The sequence below is a fragment of the Sporisorium graminicola genome, chromosome SGRAM_22 (genome assembly GCF_005498985.1).
Source record: "Sporisorium graminicola strain CBS 10092 chromosome SGRAM_22, whole genome shotgun sequence".
NCBI classification, from domain to species: Eukaryota; Fungi; Basidiomycota; class Ustilaginomycetes; order Ustilaginales; family Ustilaginaceae; genus Sporisorium; species Sporisorium graminicola.
In genome coordinates, this window is record NC_043731.1 from 93916 (window position 1) to 108847 (window position 14932).

A 14932-nucleotide genomic window follows, 5' to 3' on the forward strand; every position below is an offset into this window, starting at 1 on the left:
GACGCGCATCGCCTCGCCTCACCAAAAGGCACGGGGCGGAGACCGCTTCTGCTTCTGCGCGCGCGCAAGTTCGAAGCACTTCTTTCTTACCACGCTTCTTGTGCCAAGACTGCTGCTGCTGTTGCAGGTACTGCTAGCTGACCCGGACCCCGTCTCTCCCCCGGCGCGCACACACACACATACGCATAAACAGAAACCCCGCAGCTCGAACCGACAAACAAAAGCGTTTCTCCGGTCCCGTTCCGCCTCCCGGTTCGAGCTGTCCTTTTTGCAGAAATTGTTGTTATCCACCGCACCCAACGGGCAACGGGCAACGGCAATGGCGACAGAGGTTGCAGCCTGACCTACCCAGCGCACAGGAAGCACTAGACAGTCGCCGCGCGCGCTCAGTACTACAGGACCGGTCCTCTCTGCTGGCCTGGCCCCCGGACTATTGAACTCGACTGCAGTACACACACAGTCCGGCTTTTTTATCCGTCAACCAACGCTCCCACACCACTGGTCCCGCGTCAACCGAGCCCGCGCCCGCCCACCGAATTTTCCCTTCTCCGTCCACGCGGGACCAGTTTTTCAAACTTTTTGCCCATTTCACCACTCACCCAGAGGCGCAGATCGCAGATTTTGACACCTCGCCTGCACACTTCTGAGACACTCAAGACACAAGCTGCCTCTCAAGTGTTGCGACAGATACCTAGAGCGCATGCATATACTCCATCCAACGGCTTTGCATTGCCTACGCAGTTGAAGCAGGCGACATCTTGGACAGCCTCTCGGCCAGCTTCTTAACAAACAGTTCCTGCAGCCCCAGCTTCACCCGCACTGTATGGAACAGTCGTTTCTCCAACGCAATCAACGTACCCCAGTCTTCGCGGTGCTCTAAAAACACCTGAGCCAGTGATTTGCTCACCAACGCTTCCGCCGACGCCTCCACCTCACCCACCTCCACATGGTCGTAGGCCATCTTTGCATACATTGTCAGCGCAGCAAACTGCACTACCTCCTTGCGACGCATCCTCATCTTGGATTCCGCCTTTTGCCGGTTCTTGCGCATCTCCTTGGTCTCGCCCGGGATCATTACCGAGCTGTTGTTGGCAGACGAGCAAGGATCATTCTCAGCCATCCACGTTTCGAAAGCCAGAGGGTCTTGCGGTTCCTGCATGTCCAACTGCCCTAGCTGAGACACGACGAGTGAATACTGTTCGACACATTCCGCATTGACCTGGTTCGAGCGTTGGCGCCGGCAGTGCTTGTAGGCACCCTGCAGCGAAGTTACCACCTCGTTGAGCACGTTTCTCTGCAGCTTGGTGCGGTGATGATGCACAGCAATCTTTGCCTGCGACTTCTTGTCGCTGTCCGCCGTCGATTCTGCTGTAAGCCCTTGATAGATCGTAGGAGAAGCGGGAAACGTCGAGCTCGTCGGCGTGTTCGTTCCTTGTGAGGTCTCGGAGAGTGCTGGCGAGCCTTCAACCATACCTTGCGCCTGACTCGTGACCCGAAGTTCGTGCGAATCGAAGAGACCAGCAAGCGGGCTTTTCGAAGCTGTGCTAAGTCTGCCCCTCGAATTCCACGAGCCCACCCTCCTCTCCTTGATGCTTGTCCCTTCGCCAGCATCTCGCAAGAAGACACTCCGCAAAGAGGGTTCAGATGGTCGAGAGCCTCGGCACGGCATCGAGTTGAAGTTCGCCCGCGATGACGATCCGGGCGAGGCTGGCAGAGACTGCTGTTGTCCGATGGGAGACTGCGGGCGAGTGACCGATACCAGACGCACTCGGTCCACCAAATTCGAACAAGAGCCAGGGAGGCTTCCGACCGTGGAGGATCGTCTTCGCCCACCCATACTCTCGTTCATAGAGGATCGATGACAGGCTAGTCCCGGCGAGGTGATCAAAAAGTTCTGCGAAGAGTTTGAAGCCGTGCTTGCGATCGAGGCGCTTCGATAAGGCTCGTAACGCGAGCTGGTCGCCACTGGTGCTGCAGATGTCCAAGCATCAGAACCGCTGGCAAAGAAAGACCATTCGTCTGAGATAGACGGAGCGTGCTGCATTAAACTGTTGGCACTGGCCGGCGCCCTGCCTTGCAACTCGTTCGGAATCAGGTCTGGATTGAGCCAACCGGGAGCTGGTATCGCAATCCGCGTAGGCACGGGCGGCGTATCCCTCGACGTTGTGCTTCTGGCAAGAGGAGATGGACAGGTGCAGTGTGTGTGTACACAACCGCATCCTCTAACCGTCGCGGATGCCCTGGAAGTGATTATCTGTGCGCTTGCTGTAGAAACATTGACGTTCTGCGCACTTGTAAGACCAGAAAAGTCGAAAGCACTCGCAAGCCCTTGAGCGCTTTGTCGCCCATTCATCAATCTTTCATTCCAGTCTCCTAGACTTTCTTGCTTGGTGGTCTGTGGGACAGAGCCTCGAGCGGCTGAATGCGTCGGTGCACCCATGTCGGCCACGTGCATGCTGGTCGGCGTCGCGGGGACAGAACCAGTCGAAGAGACAGAAGAAGGACCTTGAGCTGTCATTACCAGTCCCGTAGACGAACAAGCTGACTCGTAAGCAAACGGATTGGATGGTGAGTGCACAAGGCCTGGTGTTGACAGCGATTCTTGCGGTGAAATCGGAAAGGCATTGCCACATCCTGCAATCGCGCCATGTGTAGTTTGCAGGTTCAGGTCCAGACCCGTGGCAAAGAGAGAATCGTCTGCGTCGAGCGGATTCGCACAATCCCACAGATCGCCCATGCTTTGGACCTGCGGTGCCCAGGCATTGATGAGACTTTCATGGCCATGCTGAGCAAGATCGACGCTAACGGTGGTGGAAGCCTGTGAAGATTCGATGCCGATCTTCGAAGTGGAGACAGGGCTAAAAAGGCAACTTGTCGAGGGCAACGCGAAAGATGGATTTGTCGACCAAACCCATTCGCCTGCGGCAGTTGTGTGATTTGACGGAGATCTTGATTGCGCCTGCGATTGTGACGAATCGCCGCAGCGGCAGATATGACCACAAGCGGACTGCATCTTTGCGTCTTTGTCACGCGTGCGGATTTTCCTCTTGATATGCGAAAGCCGTGTGAGAGGGTGCAAACAGCTTGGAAGGATCCAGCAGATGCTCAGAGACGAGGACACGAAGCCGGGCGGCGAGGCGAAGAGACGAGTGAAAGGGACGAAGATGATGAGAATACGGAGAATCGAAGGAGGAACGTCCGTTATTTAAGATAAATCTTAGCCGACGCTGCCAAGAGACGCAAGCGAGCGCTCGGTTAGGACCACGCGAAAGGTACACTAAATTAGCACCCTTCAAGCCAGTCGCGGCTGGGCCGGCTAGGCGAGAAAAAGGTGCGGCTTCACCCAAGCGCTTGCTAGCTCCAAGCGCTTTCGCACAACGCAAACGTCAGAATGCGGAGGCGATGTTCGAATTGACGGTCGGCGATCCCGGCAGGCTTTGCTAGCTCTCGAGTCCAGTTGAAAAACTGCCACAAGTCAGCCGGCAGAACAGCAGCTGAAGCAATGTACAAGCATCGGACACGCAATGAACAAGCCGTGAATGGAGCTGAGACGTATCGTCAGCAGGGTCCAACTTGCGGGCACGTTGTGAGCAACTCCTTGCGGCGTTTCTTCCTGTGGAAGCTCGGTGAGCCTACCGTGCAATGCAGTAAACCACAGTACAGGCAGGTACGAGGGGACAAGTGGCGCACCATCAGCAGCCAGCCACTGCGAATTGAGCTTGAGCTTGAGCTTCAACTCGATCTCGGCGGAGTTGGGAGAGTGGACCGTGCCGTAGGAACGCAAAAGCTTCTGCTGTGAATCGCACGCATTCAGGCTTGACACAGAAGCTGATAATCCACGCATAGCCCTGCGCAAGCATGGATGCGTATTGCAGATCAATGCAGCGCTTGATGGTGTCCTTTGGCAGGATTCAAAGCCAGCTCGCTCACTCTTGAAGAAGTACTAAGAACGACCAATAAAGTCAGAGAACGGCTTTGGGCTATCGGAGCGGAATTGCAGACGTCACCATCTCGACGGCGTTAACGTTTGCTTGTGTTTCGAGCCAGCGACGGACGTCCAAAATGAATGAATATTCAACGAGCGAAAAAAATTGAGCATAAAAAAGACAAAAAAGGAAATCGAAATTGAAAAGCCTCTTTTCCTGTCCTTCTCGAATGTCGTTTTCATTGTCTGACGTTAATTAATTTTCGTCACCAACTCCGTCCACCGGCTTTTCTTTGTCGAGATTCACCCATCCTTCCTCCCTATTGTGGCTCTCAACCCTACCAAGCACCGCTACAGCCTCAACCTTACTCGAAATTCCGACGATCGTTCCGCTCCCAGAGGCGACTGCCCCCTTTCCTGGCCAACCGCCGTTTTTAGAAAGAAGCTTGGTCTAAGCTCCGATTTGCGACGGCTCTTCCCGTTCGCCCTCTCAGGGTTCAGGTCAAGGTTCACGGCGGGAACAGCTAGATCTCCGCTCGTTGGAGCTCAGTTGATTCGCTAGGTCTCTGCCATGTGAAGCGCGCCGTCTTGGTGGTTCAGTAAAGCTTACAGCGGGAAGGGCGGCCTTGCAGGAGGTGGGGTTTTGGGGGAGGTAGGCTTCACAGGTCAGCTGAATCTTTTTCGACCGACACCGTCGCTGGAGAACAGAAGAGGCAAGCCATCCGAGTAGTCCCGAGGCACGTACTCAGTTCCCAATTCAGACCATTCTCAGTAGCTTCGGCCCGAACCCGAGATGATTGCAGCTGCTGCAGAGTAGAATATAGTCGTGCACCACACGCGGGTCATTTTACGCTGCATGCGAAACCTGCAAGGCTCGTCTTTTGCTCAGCTATTTTACGAAAAGCGTTCTGGTACGTAAAGCTGGCAGTGCTTCCGAGCATGAGCTGACCGGGCCGGAGACCGTTGAGCTTCACCTTGCAGTATTGTACCACTGTTTGGCGATGAACTGCATGCGCGTCGATCGGAGTGCTAGCGACGGCAGCTCGCTGCTATGTTCCAACGAACGCTCCTATGAATTCCGCGGTAACTTTAAAGCGTCCATCTTCGGACCACATCGGGCCGAGAGTATGAACCCGGAACGACGCTGGTGGCCGGTGTCAGCCTTGATGACGAGCCAATCATAATCCTTCGACCCTGTACCTTGTTTACAGTTCAAACCAGCTTTGAGGAGATCCTTTCCGTAGACAAGAAGCTGTCTGCTCTCAGTTCTGGAGACGCTCAAAATGGACCTAACCTCGAGTTCGGGGTACCAGCTAGCAATCGAAAAGAATCTCCGATAGGGTGAGTTCCGCGTTGTTCAACCGGAAGGCTCAGAACGCGACTGCTCTAAAAAAAAAACAAAAAAAAAAAACAAAAAACCCACACAAGAAGGAAAAGATGAACTGGCAAGCTTCAATTGTTGCAAAACTCCGACGCTGATGTCATGAGAAGATCATGATCTCTGTCACGTTTCAGACCCAGATCGATTCTACGCGACAAATTTCCAATTTAAAAACAATGTACATACTAATAATAAAATATAAGTCCAGTAGCTTGCTTTACCGGCAATTTCAAGAAGAACGGAACTTCGCAATGGCCTTACCAGCATACTTCCGCCGCCCCGCCTGACCCGTTCCGACTGAACCTGCGTAAGACTTCTTCTATCTAGATTCGCACAATTCTGAAGAGCGCCTTGCAACTTTTACTGCTGAGATCAAGTATCATGTGCATTGATCGCAAGTATTTCGGCGGGCGAGGATAAAAAAGAAGAGGAAGAAGGAGAAAAAAACCACGAGTGGATCGCGATTCTTGGTGCTCCCCTCACTGTTTGACGTGCATTGAGCTCAGGGTCTCTGTCTCGGGTAAGTCTGACGTGTCATCGGGTGGCACCAAAAGCAAAGAGACAAAAGACGGATGCGGGTGACTTTCGGCAAGGCCCGACCGTGGACCCCACATATGATCTTGGCATTACTCTGAACAAATATTTGGATGACGTGGCCGATCAAAGCGATGCGGCGACCGGATCGACGATCCATCAAGAAGGTAATGGGCTCTGCGCCGATTTCAGAGACCAAGAACCCTGAAGAGAACGGTAGACCGTAGAAAAACAGGATTCTTTAGCTAAGGGGGTTCCGCGCTAAATGAAAATTGTCGGAGCTCAAAAGCCTGTACAAAGGACTTAGCGCCGCGCTGGGTTTCTGTATCTTTCGTGTCAAGCTGTTCTCTAAGCACAACGAGTCGGACTTTTTCGAGCTTGTTATCTCCTCCAGTACCGACAAATCAGCCAAACAAGTTGTGCGCGGGAACACAGGTTCTATGTTCGGACCTGAAAACAATCAGACGTGAAAATAAATGGGTTGAAGATCGATGCCGAAACGCTCCTCGGCTTAGATGCGGGTTTTAGAAGAGCGCTTATCAGCTGTGATCTATGTCGTTTGTGCGAGAGGCAGGTGGGGGTGTCGACATTCCCTTGGCATCTCTAGCAGGCGTTGAGTGAAAAGGGGGCGTCTTCGACCGTTCAGAAAGAGTTCCCAGAGCCGAAGGCCTACGGGCTTAGGGCCGCCGTTCATGGTCTTGGAAGGTTTCCTCTAGTTCGCCATTGTTCTACCAAAGCCCGCTGCCACTTGTCAAAAGACAATCAACCCGGGTCTTTGACCTCAGTTGGAAATTCCATGATGCTGGAGGCACAAAAGCCGGTCTCTGAACATGCAAAAGGTAAAGGAGACAATGCGATCAAGGACCGTGCATGATTTTCTAATCAGATGTCTGGTGCGAACATAGCCCAACACAACACAATAAAGGCGTTCGCAGGTCAGCTGCATTGCCAAGCTTCTACCAACATTACCTTTTCCGTTCGTTTGCAGGATGTCTCGGAGATTGGATCCGATGGTATCGAGTTAACCAGACCTGCAGCACGGCCTACTTTGAAGTTGGAAGACAAAAGAAATCAACAGAAAGTGAACAAAGAATGTACTGTAAATGATTGTGCAGGCGGCATAGAAGCGACGTGCATGCTGCTGTACTGTACAACAATGCTCTCGGCTCGCCAATGAGAAGGAAAAATGAAAATGAAAATGAAAAATTTAAAATGAAAAACGCGTGTGATGTGTGGCGTATTTTTGTTGTGTTTTCTTGCATTTGGTTCCGATCTGAGTTTCTCTGAATGTGCTGTGCGATGATGAAAGTGATTCTGATCTGCAGTACTAGTGATTCTGATCTGCAGGACTGCAGTATTGTACTTCGCTTCCCACCTTTTCATCTGCACAACAAACCCCAGGTCGAATTGCTGGTACAGTTGCGATACCTTTCGATGGAAACCCTCCAACCCCAGGGGTACACACCTTCACAACTGCTCAACCGGAAGTCGTCTTCGATTCTAAGCTCAGGATCCCGTTGCTCTTGATCTCAGGGCGTTACGCTATCACTTTATCTACGGGCGACGCGTCTCGCAGGCGCGGAAGACTTGATCACCGCATCAGTCAGGCGACCGGTAAGGGATCTTGCGTTCTGTCAAATGGTCCGTTTTCGCATAGTTTTAATTTGGAAAGCACTTGATCCGGTGATCTGGGAGCAGCTCTAGCTCGGCGTCTCACCCGCAGTAGGGCATACAGACTGAGAACAGCGCAGAAGACCTCCTAGCGGGCTCATGTGGACTACAGAACTTCGGCCAAACGACGACCACTTTCGCCTGACGCGCAGGTCACTCACGCTTTCGTTCAGCTGAGGTTTCGTTCGGAGCCTAAAAGCCGAACGATCGTTACTTGCTACCGTTTGCATTCTGCTAGCTACTTACTGAGACGATGAGACTGACGCCGATGCAGTGGAACAAATGAACAGACGTGTGTTTTTGAACTCCGCTGGATGAAGCGATCGCCGGGAGACATCGTCGCACGTCGCAGGAAAGGCGGTCTTTGAAAGAAAATGAAAGACAGTGTCGGCGTGGGGAGGAATTGCTGAGCGACACCGGACTCAGCTATCAACACGAGACAAACACACACATGCGCGCCCTCTCTCCCTGGAGCTCAGACTTGTTCCAACGGGAATGATTTCGCGTCGACATGCGTGGTCACAAGTCATGGCTGCGAGTCCTAGCTTTCATGGTGGCTGACACAAGATGAAACAACTAGCTCAAGTCTTTCATACCCACGCCTTGCATACCCACGCCCTTGGCATACCCACGCCTTGGCATCAAACGCCGTTTCAGACAATAAAAAGGGAGCTTATTTCGAAACATATTGATCTGTTTCGAACCAACTACACGTTCGAAACGTAATGCTCTGTCTCGCACCGACTTGCACGTTGTGTAGCGGAAAGAGGGTATGTCCACCGTCTCTCATTACGTCTGCAATTCGCACCCCTATTTGTGACCCCATTCGCTGCATAGATCGTCGTCGTCGGAGAGCGAACTTTGTCGTTCGCTCCACGCGGTCGTACATACAGTACATCCATCCTTTGCTTGTTTACTCTGAGAGAAAAAAAAGAAAAATGCCAAGACCGTCGTACGTTTTCTTAGGGCCATCGGACGTCGAGCTTGAAAATGAAAAGAGAGGCAAAAAAAATTGGTTAGATTGAATTTTCCGTTCCGTGTCGAATTTGGTTCTGGTTTTGATTTTCAGTACTTGTATGTATTTGTCTGCCAGGTGTAGCCAATCAATTAGCATTCACACTGGACCCACAGATGCAGTCCTGCGCGTGTTGCCGCTAAGCAGTTCACCTGGCGGTTTGACGAACCGGACTGCAAGGTGGTATCTTTCAGACCCCTCTTGCACTTCTCCTGCAATGCGACGCATCTCAGTGACCGTAGGGCACAATTCTCAAAGCCCGTAAATGGTTGGCACCACAGATTCCTTGGAAGAAGCTTCGATGCCGTAGAACGCAGTGCCGCAAGCCGCCGCTTCTGAAGATTTTTGGCAGTAAGGCGACACCACCAGTGAAAGCTGCTTATAGTACCCCCATACAGCACAGCATAGTCTTCGTAAAAGGATCCTGGAGCGAACAGAGCGCGGCAAATTGGAAAGATGCTTGCAAATGCGGCTTTGCTACACTCTCATAGCACAGTCTTCCTATGCAAATGCTGGAGCGAACAGAGCGCGTGGACAAGGTGATGGCCGTGAGGCGAATTCAAAGAAAAGTCGCCTCAAAATGACAAGTTGTGGGACGAAAAACGACTTTCTTAGTTCCTTTCCTTCCTTTTTCTCTGGGCCGGATGGAATCTAAAGCGTGTGTCGCTCCTCGTCGCCATCAACTGAAAGCTCCTTGGACAGACAGCGCCGCATAGCGCTCGCAGCCTTTCGTCGTCGCTGCTCTCTGTGCGCCTTGACTAGCACTGTATACGTTGCTTGCAACCCCAAAGCTGCACGATACCCACTATGTGAACAACGCCCGATATCTGTACCGAGCGCGAACGGCGGGTGGCTGATGTCTCGGGCGTCAACATGCACTGTAGAGACGGCATACTAGCCGCTGTCCCCGTCTGAACCTTTCACTGAATCCACAACGTATCATAGCAACGCTAACCGCCAAAGGTGCCACCGCATGAGGCAAGTGAAGCATCGGCTCGCCGCGTAGCGACAGCCTGGCATATGCAGAACCAGCATCGCGACAAAGCAAACAAGCGAACTACGGTAGAGCCGCTCGGAGCGACACCGTTCGGCGGCTCGCGATGTCCTAAATCCATTGTTCATCGTCATGAGGCGTGCGTCCCGATACAGTGAGTGATTCATATTATGTTCGCTCCGAACCAGGTCTTCCTGCAGGGAGGTTTCGGGATCGGTTCGCTCCACCACCTCCGACTCTTGCTCACATCGCGCGTCTTAGACGGTAATGTAGGCCAGGACAGGTGTACTCGCTCGCTGTGGTCCACTCAGCAGACAAAGCAAGCCCAATGAGCATGATAGCAGGACATCTATCGAAACAAAACAAAAAGCAAGTACACCATTACACGACACCAACCAATCATAGCAAGAGCACGCCAAAAAAGCTACTTAAGCCTCGACGAACGCCCTCGCCAACCCGACCTCTTCCTCACCCACATTGCTAAACTCGACTTCCACCCCTGCACCCACAAAGGCCAGCTGACCCCTCTCCAGCCTCAACCCCTCGCCATCCACGCCCGCCTCACTCACCTGCACAGCCCCATCCAGCACAATAACAATCGACGGGCCGTCGACGCCCTTGTTCTTCACCACCCCGCCTTTGCCCAACCTCGTCGTCACCACACTGAACTCCTCGATTGGGGGGTCGTACAGCAGCGCTTCGACCTCGTCTGGACTCGACTTGCTCCACCTCTCACCTGCAAGCCGGCCGCGATCGGAGCCCGACTGATATGTGCACATCTCGAGCAGAGTCTCGGTGTCGCGCAGTTTGGGCGTGAGACCGGCGCGCACGACGTTATCCGACGAGGCCATGCATTCCAGAATCTCGCCCTCGAGGTAGGCGTGCGGTTCGTTGGCCTGCAGGAACAGCGCCTGGCCGGGCTGGAGCGTGGAGATGTTGAGCAAGAATGTGCAAAAGATCCCGACGTCCTGTGGGAACTCGGAGGCCAGCTTGAGGACTAGTTTGCGCTCTTGGTCGGGCACGCCTTGGACGGGGCCCTGCGCAAATCTTTGAGAAAGCTGATCTGCCAGTGGGGCGTACGACGAAGCAGGAGAGTTCATCAGGTTGCTGAAGATTGTCTTGAGCGTCGCTCTCACCTCCTTCTCCTGCCCTTCCAGCGTAGATGCCCTTTCCAGTTCCGCATCCGACAGCTGGACGAGCTGCGCAAATTCCGGTACCGTCTTGATGAACTGAGCGATCTCCCCAAGCGGCCTGAACCCACAGAATCCGCGGAAGGCCGTGAGGGCAATGGCCATCTCCGGCTTGTGGTTGGGATCCTTGTACACGTCCGGGCGCTGTTCGTGCAGCCTCTTGCCCAACGCCTTGTCCGGATGTGCCTGGATACTCAGCGCCTTGCCGACGCTGAGCACTTTGAACAGGAACGGCAAACATCCGGGTCGCTCGTCCGAGAACTTGGCGCTCACCGTGCTGCCGATCAGCTCCGGATGCGCCGCAAGGTACTTCGACAGCTCTTCCTGCTTTTCGCCCAGGATAGCGCGTGAGGGGAGTGAGGGGTGCGTGCCCATCCACAGCTCGGCGTACGGCTTGTTGTCCTCTGGCTGGAAGTGGAGCTCCTTGGTGGCAGCGGCATACTGCGCGACGCGGGAGGACGAGGCACCCAGGATGCCCCAATCGTAAGACTGGACCCCGGGTATCAGCTGAAACACTTTGGACACCATGTTGCGCTGCGAGTCGTCTTCGTGTGGATGAGTGGCGTGGAGTTGGTTCGTGATGCTCGAGAGCCGGCTACTGGCCATGCCTGACGGTGGTCGATGATGATGATGGTGGTGGTGGTGGTGGCAAGTGCGCGAGCCAGTGGAACTCCGACGTGGTGCAAGTAGTGAAGGTCGGCGGTTGATCTTCTCGAAAAATTTGGCCTGGCGCGTGCTCAGTTTTGCCGACCAATCCCGACCTTCGCATTTCGTCTTTTAGCGTCAATTCGCATCTCGTTAGCGCTTCAGCCGGCTTTCGGCTTTCAGAAGCTTCACCCAAGCTTTCACACTAGACCTCTGGTCATTAATACAACAGACACCATGAGAGTGAACTTCTTCTCATGAAGTGAGCATGTGTGTGGGAGGATGCTCCCAGCATAGACTTCTTTCCTTTCTTCTCAACGACTCGACCGTGTTGTGTGTATGGCACCGGACCAAAAAAATCCACCGTCGGCGTAATTCAGACACCGCGTCCCGAGCTGGCCGACGTGCATGCTGGTCGTGCACCCCTCACACGCTTTCCAACGCACTTCATTGGCAGAGGCTCTCGCGTCCACTCCTGTCCAAGAGCAAGGCCTCAGATACTGGTACTCGATTGATCGCCCGATACTTTGAATACATGATGCAGGAGACACTACCGGCCGTGAGAGTGCGGTCTCAGTCTCGACGTCCCTGCGAAGTCAACGGCGACAACTCACCGTACCGGGGCGGCGGATGACGATGGCGCATCGGCGTACTTCGACGTCCACTGCCCTCCTCAACTGACGAAGCCGTGCCCATCTCGCTCTCGGCCGTTCCTCCCCTCATTAGACGGCTACGGCCCGTCGCACCCGTGCGCGTCTCTTGTGCATCCTCCTGAGTCGCCATGCCGGCGTGGCGCCCCTCAGACCGGGCGGAGCTCGGCGGAGTCATGGGCTCTTCCTCGTCGTCGTCCATGGCTCCAGGTGGTGGCGTGGAATCGACAGGCCGACGTCCACCTACTGCGGCGCCGCGAAGCCGCAACTCACTCACATGCATCTTGCGCACCTCCATGTACCGCTCGCCTTCCTCGTTCTCGAGCAGATGCACCTCCTCACTGTCATCGATCACCTGCGATCCGGGGCGATGCGGAGGATGTAGGAGCTCATCGTCTTGAGAACCTCGATGCTGTTCGTATTGTTGAACCCAGGTGCATCGCACTGCAAGGTAGAGCGAGAGCGTAGCACTGCCTCCGAGCAGAGGCGACAACGCGAGCAGCACTACAATGGCGCACGCCTGCGTCTCGATCACCTTGCGATCGGCTTGGTCGAGTCGGAGCGACGAGGGCAAGGGGGCATGAAGCATACAGGCGTCTTCGTCCATATCCCTCATCATCTCTTCGTCCGGGTCGTAGCTGCCAGGGAGCACTGAACTCGGGCTCGCCACTGCCGCCTTCCAAAGCCAAAGACCGCTCTCGATGAGCACGAAGACCGACGCGCTGAGGGCAACGCAGACATGGTCCGAGCTGATTGAGCTCTGTGCTGGGTGTCGCAAGAACGTCGTCGGAAAGAGTAAGGTGATAGTACGCCAAGCCTGGTGCACCACAGACCCGCTGTCCTTCACCTCGCAGAAGCAGGCTAGAGTAAGCCACAGTCGCAGCGCAATACTGATGACGCCGAGGCCGAGGTAGTAGACCTTGGCGTCCTGCCAAATCGGCACGTGAGATTCGCTGCGGGACACCATCCCGAGCAAAACTCGCTTGGTAGTGAGATTGGACGTTGGTGGGGTGAACGACGCCCGCCTAGGCGTAGGCTTGCTGGGAATAGAGCGCAGCTTGTGATAGGCCGGGTACATAGAGATGAGCAGTGGAAAGACGTGCATGACCATCACCTTCGTAAAGCTGTTCGGGTGCTGCAGTACCGAGGACAGACCAGCAAAGACGAAGAGTGGCAAGCCCACTTTCTCTGGGATCCAGCGCTGCATTGTCTGGGCGGCCTGGTCCATGGGCGTGGGCCGAGGAGGTAGCGGCACTCTCTGCACGGTGAGCCGGGTGTCGAGCAGCCTGACGTTTGGATCGGGCGAACGACGCGGAGATGGGGGCAGCGACGTCGAAGGCCATGCGGCGGGAGGAGCATTCTCGTCGGCAGGAGGTAGAGCTACACTAACGCGAAACGGCCTAGATTCGGCTGCGTGCTCTTGTTCTGGCTGCGGGTAGATCTCGGGTGGAGAGTCGGGGGAATTGTCTTCGAGTGGCCTGATGACGCGACGTTTGGCCTTGAAGATGGTGTCGCAGCGTGCAGAGAGTAGGTCCAATGCATCCAGCCGATAGATGACGGCGAGGCTGAAGAGGTTAAAGGCAAAGCTGATGGCGACGAGCTGACCGAGCGCCATGACAGTCCAGACGTGAGGGATGTGAAGACGTTCAGCCTCGTGCCTGAGGAAGAGCGCCCAAGCACCGACGGTGATGATGCAGATCTCGCTGCTCCACCACCACGAGGTAGCGTCCTTGATGACCTCCATCCATGCTTCCTTGAAGAGACTGAGCGAGGCAAGCCACTGCGAGATGCGGAGGATGCGCAGATGCAATGCTGGCACCAGTTGCGCCGGGCGAGAAAGATTGAAAGGAGGCGGAGTAGGCGGTAGCGGGTAGGATGTCAGATGGCATCGCTCGAGGTAGGCCAGATACGAGTGACGCAGAAAAGTAAGCATATAGTACCACGTGGAAGCGAGGCTGAGGACTGCGAGGAGGCCAAAGATGCGCTTGGCATGACCGGCCTCGTTCTTGAATGCCCACGTTGCCAGGCGGATCAGCGCATCCGCGACGGGCGTGTCGGTTTTGTACTTGTTGGACTTGCTTCCGATGCGGAAGAGTTCCTCGTGCGCTTGGAGAACGTCAGTGTCGCCTTCTGCGGGGACTCGGACCAGACCAAGCTGTCCGGACTTGCTGGGCGTCATCTTGAGCTGCCGATACCTTTTTGTGGCGATGCGGATGACACGAGAGGCGAGATAGAGGTTGATGCAGAGATAGGTGACGAGAATGAGAAAGTTGGGCTCAAAGAGCGAGTTGAGCAGCGAAAAGAGGCTGGGGTCGTGGGGTGACATGGCGATGTTGTTCAAGAGCGAAGATGACGGGCCAACAGCAGCTCCATCAATGATGCCCGAGGTCATGATGGTGGTAGCGATTGTCGAAGAAGGGGCTGAAGGAGGGTGTTGTGAAAAAGAGCAATCTGGCTGAGCAGACCTGCTGCTTGGCTTAGCTCGCTACCTCGGTGGAGTTGTAGCTGCGCCTTGAGCTGAGTCACACGATCCGCCTGCTTGGTGCAATACTGTCTGCCTCTGTGGGAAAGGGTTGGCTACACAGATATGCTGCCTTGAGCTAAGCTGAATCAGCCACAGCTGAGCGTTCTTCGGAAGGTCCGCGTTTGCTTGCTTGCTACCCAACGAACGAATCACACAGCATGCTCGAGAGGTGAGAGAACCGGAGTGCAGCCGCACAATCTCTTGGGCTGTTGCGCTCTATCGAAAGTGTACCGCCGATGAAGCAGCGACCAAAGCCAAGTGTGAGTATTGTTTATGCACGGTGTATAAGAGGCAGCAGCAGCAGCAGACCCTGGATTCTTCATATTTCGAAGCTTGAACCCTGCCGAGGCGCACCGTGCATGTCGAAGCTCTTTTCTTCTCTCTTTTTTTCTCGGAAGCCGGC

General features: G+C 54.6%; 3 protein-coding genes across 3 annotated transcripts; all 3 read right to left on the reverse strand.

Annotated features, from left to right (window-relative positions):
* Positions 1–733: 733 nt before the first annotated feature.
* Positions 734–1471, reverse strand: EX895_003652 (uncharacterized protein; the record flags this gene model as incomplete). Its single annotated transcript, XM_029884250.1, has 1 exon — positions 734–1471. One exon carries the CDS (start codon positions 1469–1471, stop codon positions 734–736), a length of 738 nt encoding a protein of 245 aa, XP_029738960.1.
* An 8477-nt stretch (positions 1472–9948) lies between these two features.
* Positions 9949–11316, reverse strand: EX895_003653 (uncharacterized protein; the record flags this gene model as incomplete). The annotated part of the gene is made up of 1 exon (XM_029884251.1): positions 9949–11316. One exon carries the CDS (start codon positions 11314–11316, stop codon positions 9949–9951), a length of 1368 nt encoding a protein of 455 aa, XP_029738961.1.
* A 612-nt stretch (positions 11317–11928) lies between these two features.
* EX895_003654 (uncharacterized protein) lies at positions 11929–14397 on the reverse strand (the record flags this gene model as incomplete). Its single annotated transcript, XM_029884252.1, has 1 exon — positions 11929–14397. One exon carries the CDS (start codon positions 14395–14397, stop codon positions 11929–11931), a length of 2469 nt encoding a protein of 822 aa, XP_029738962.1.
* Between the last annotated feature and the right edge of the window lie 535 nt (positions 14398–14932).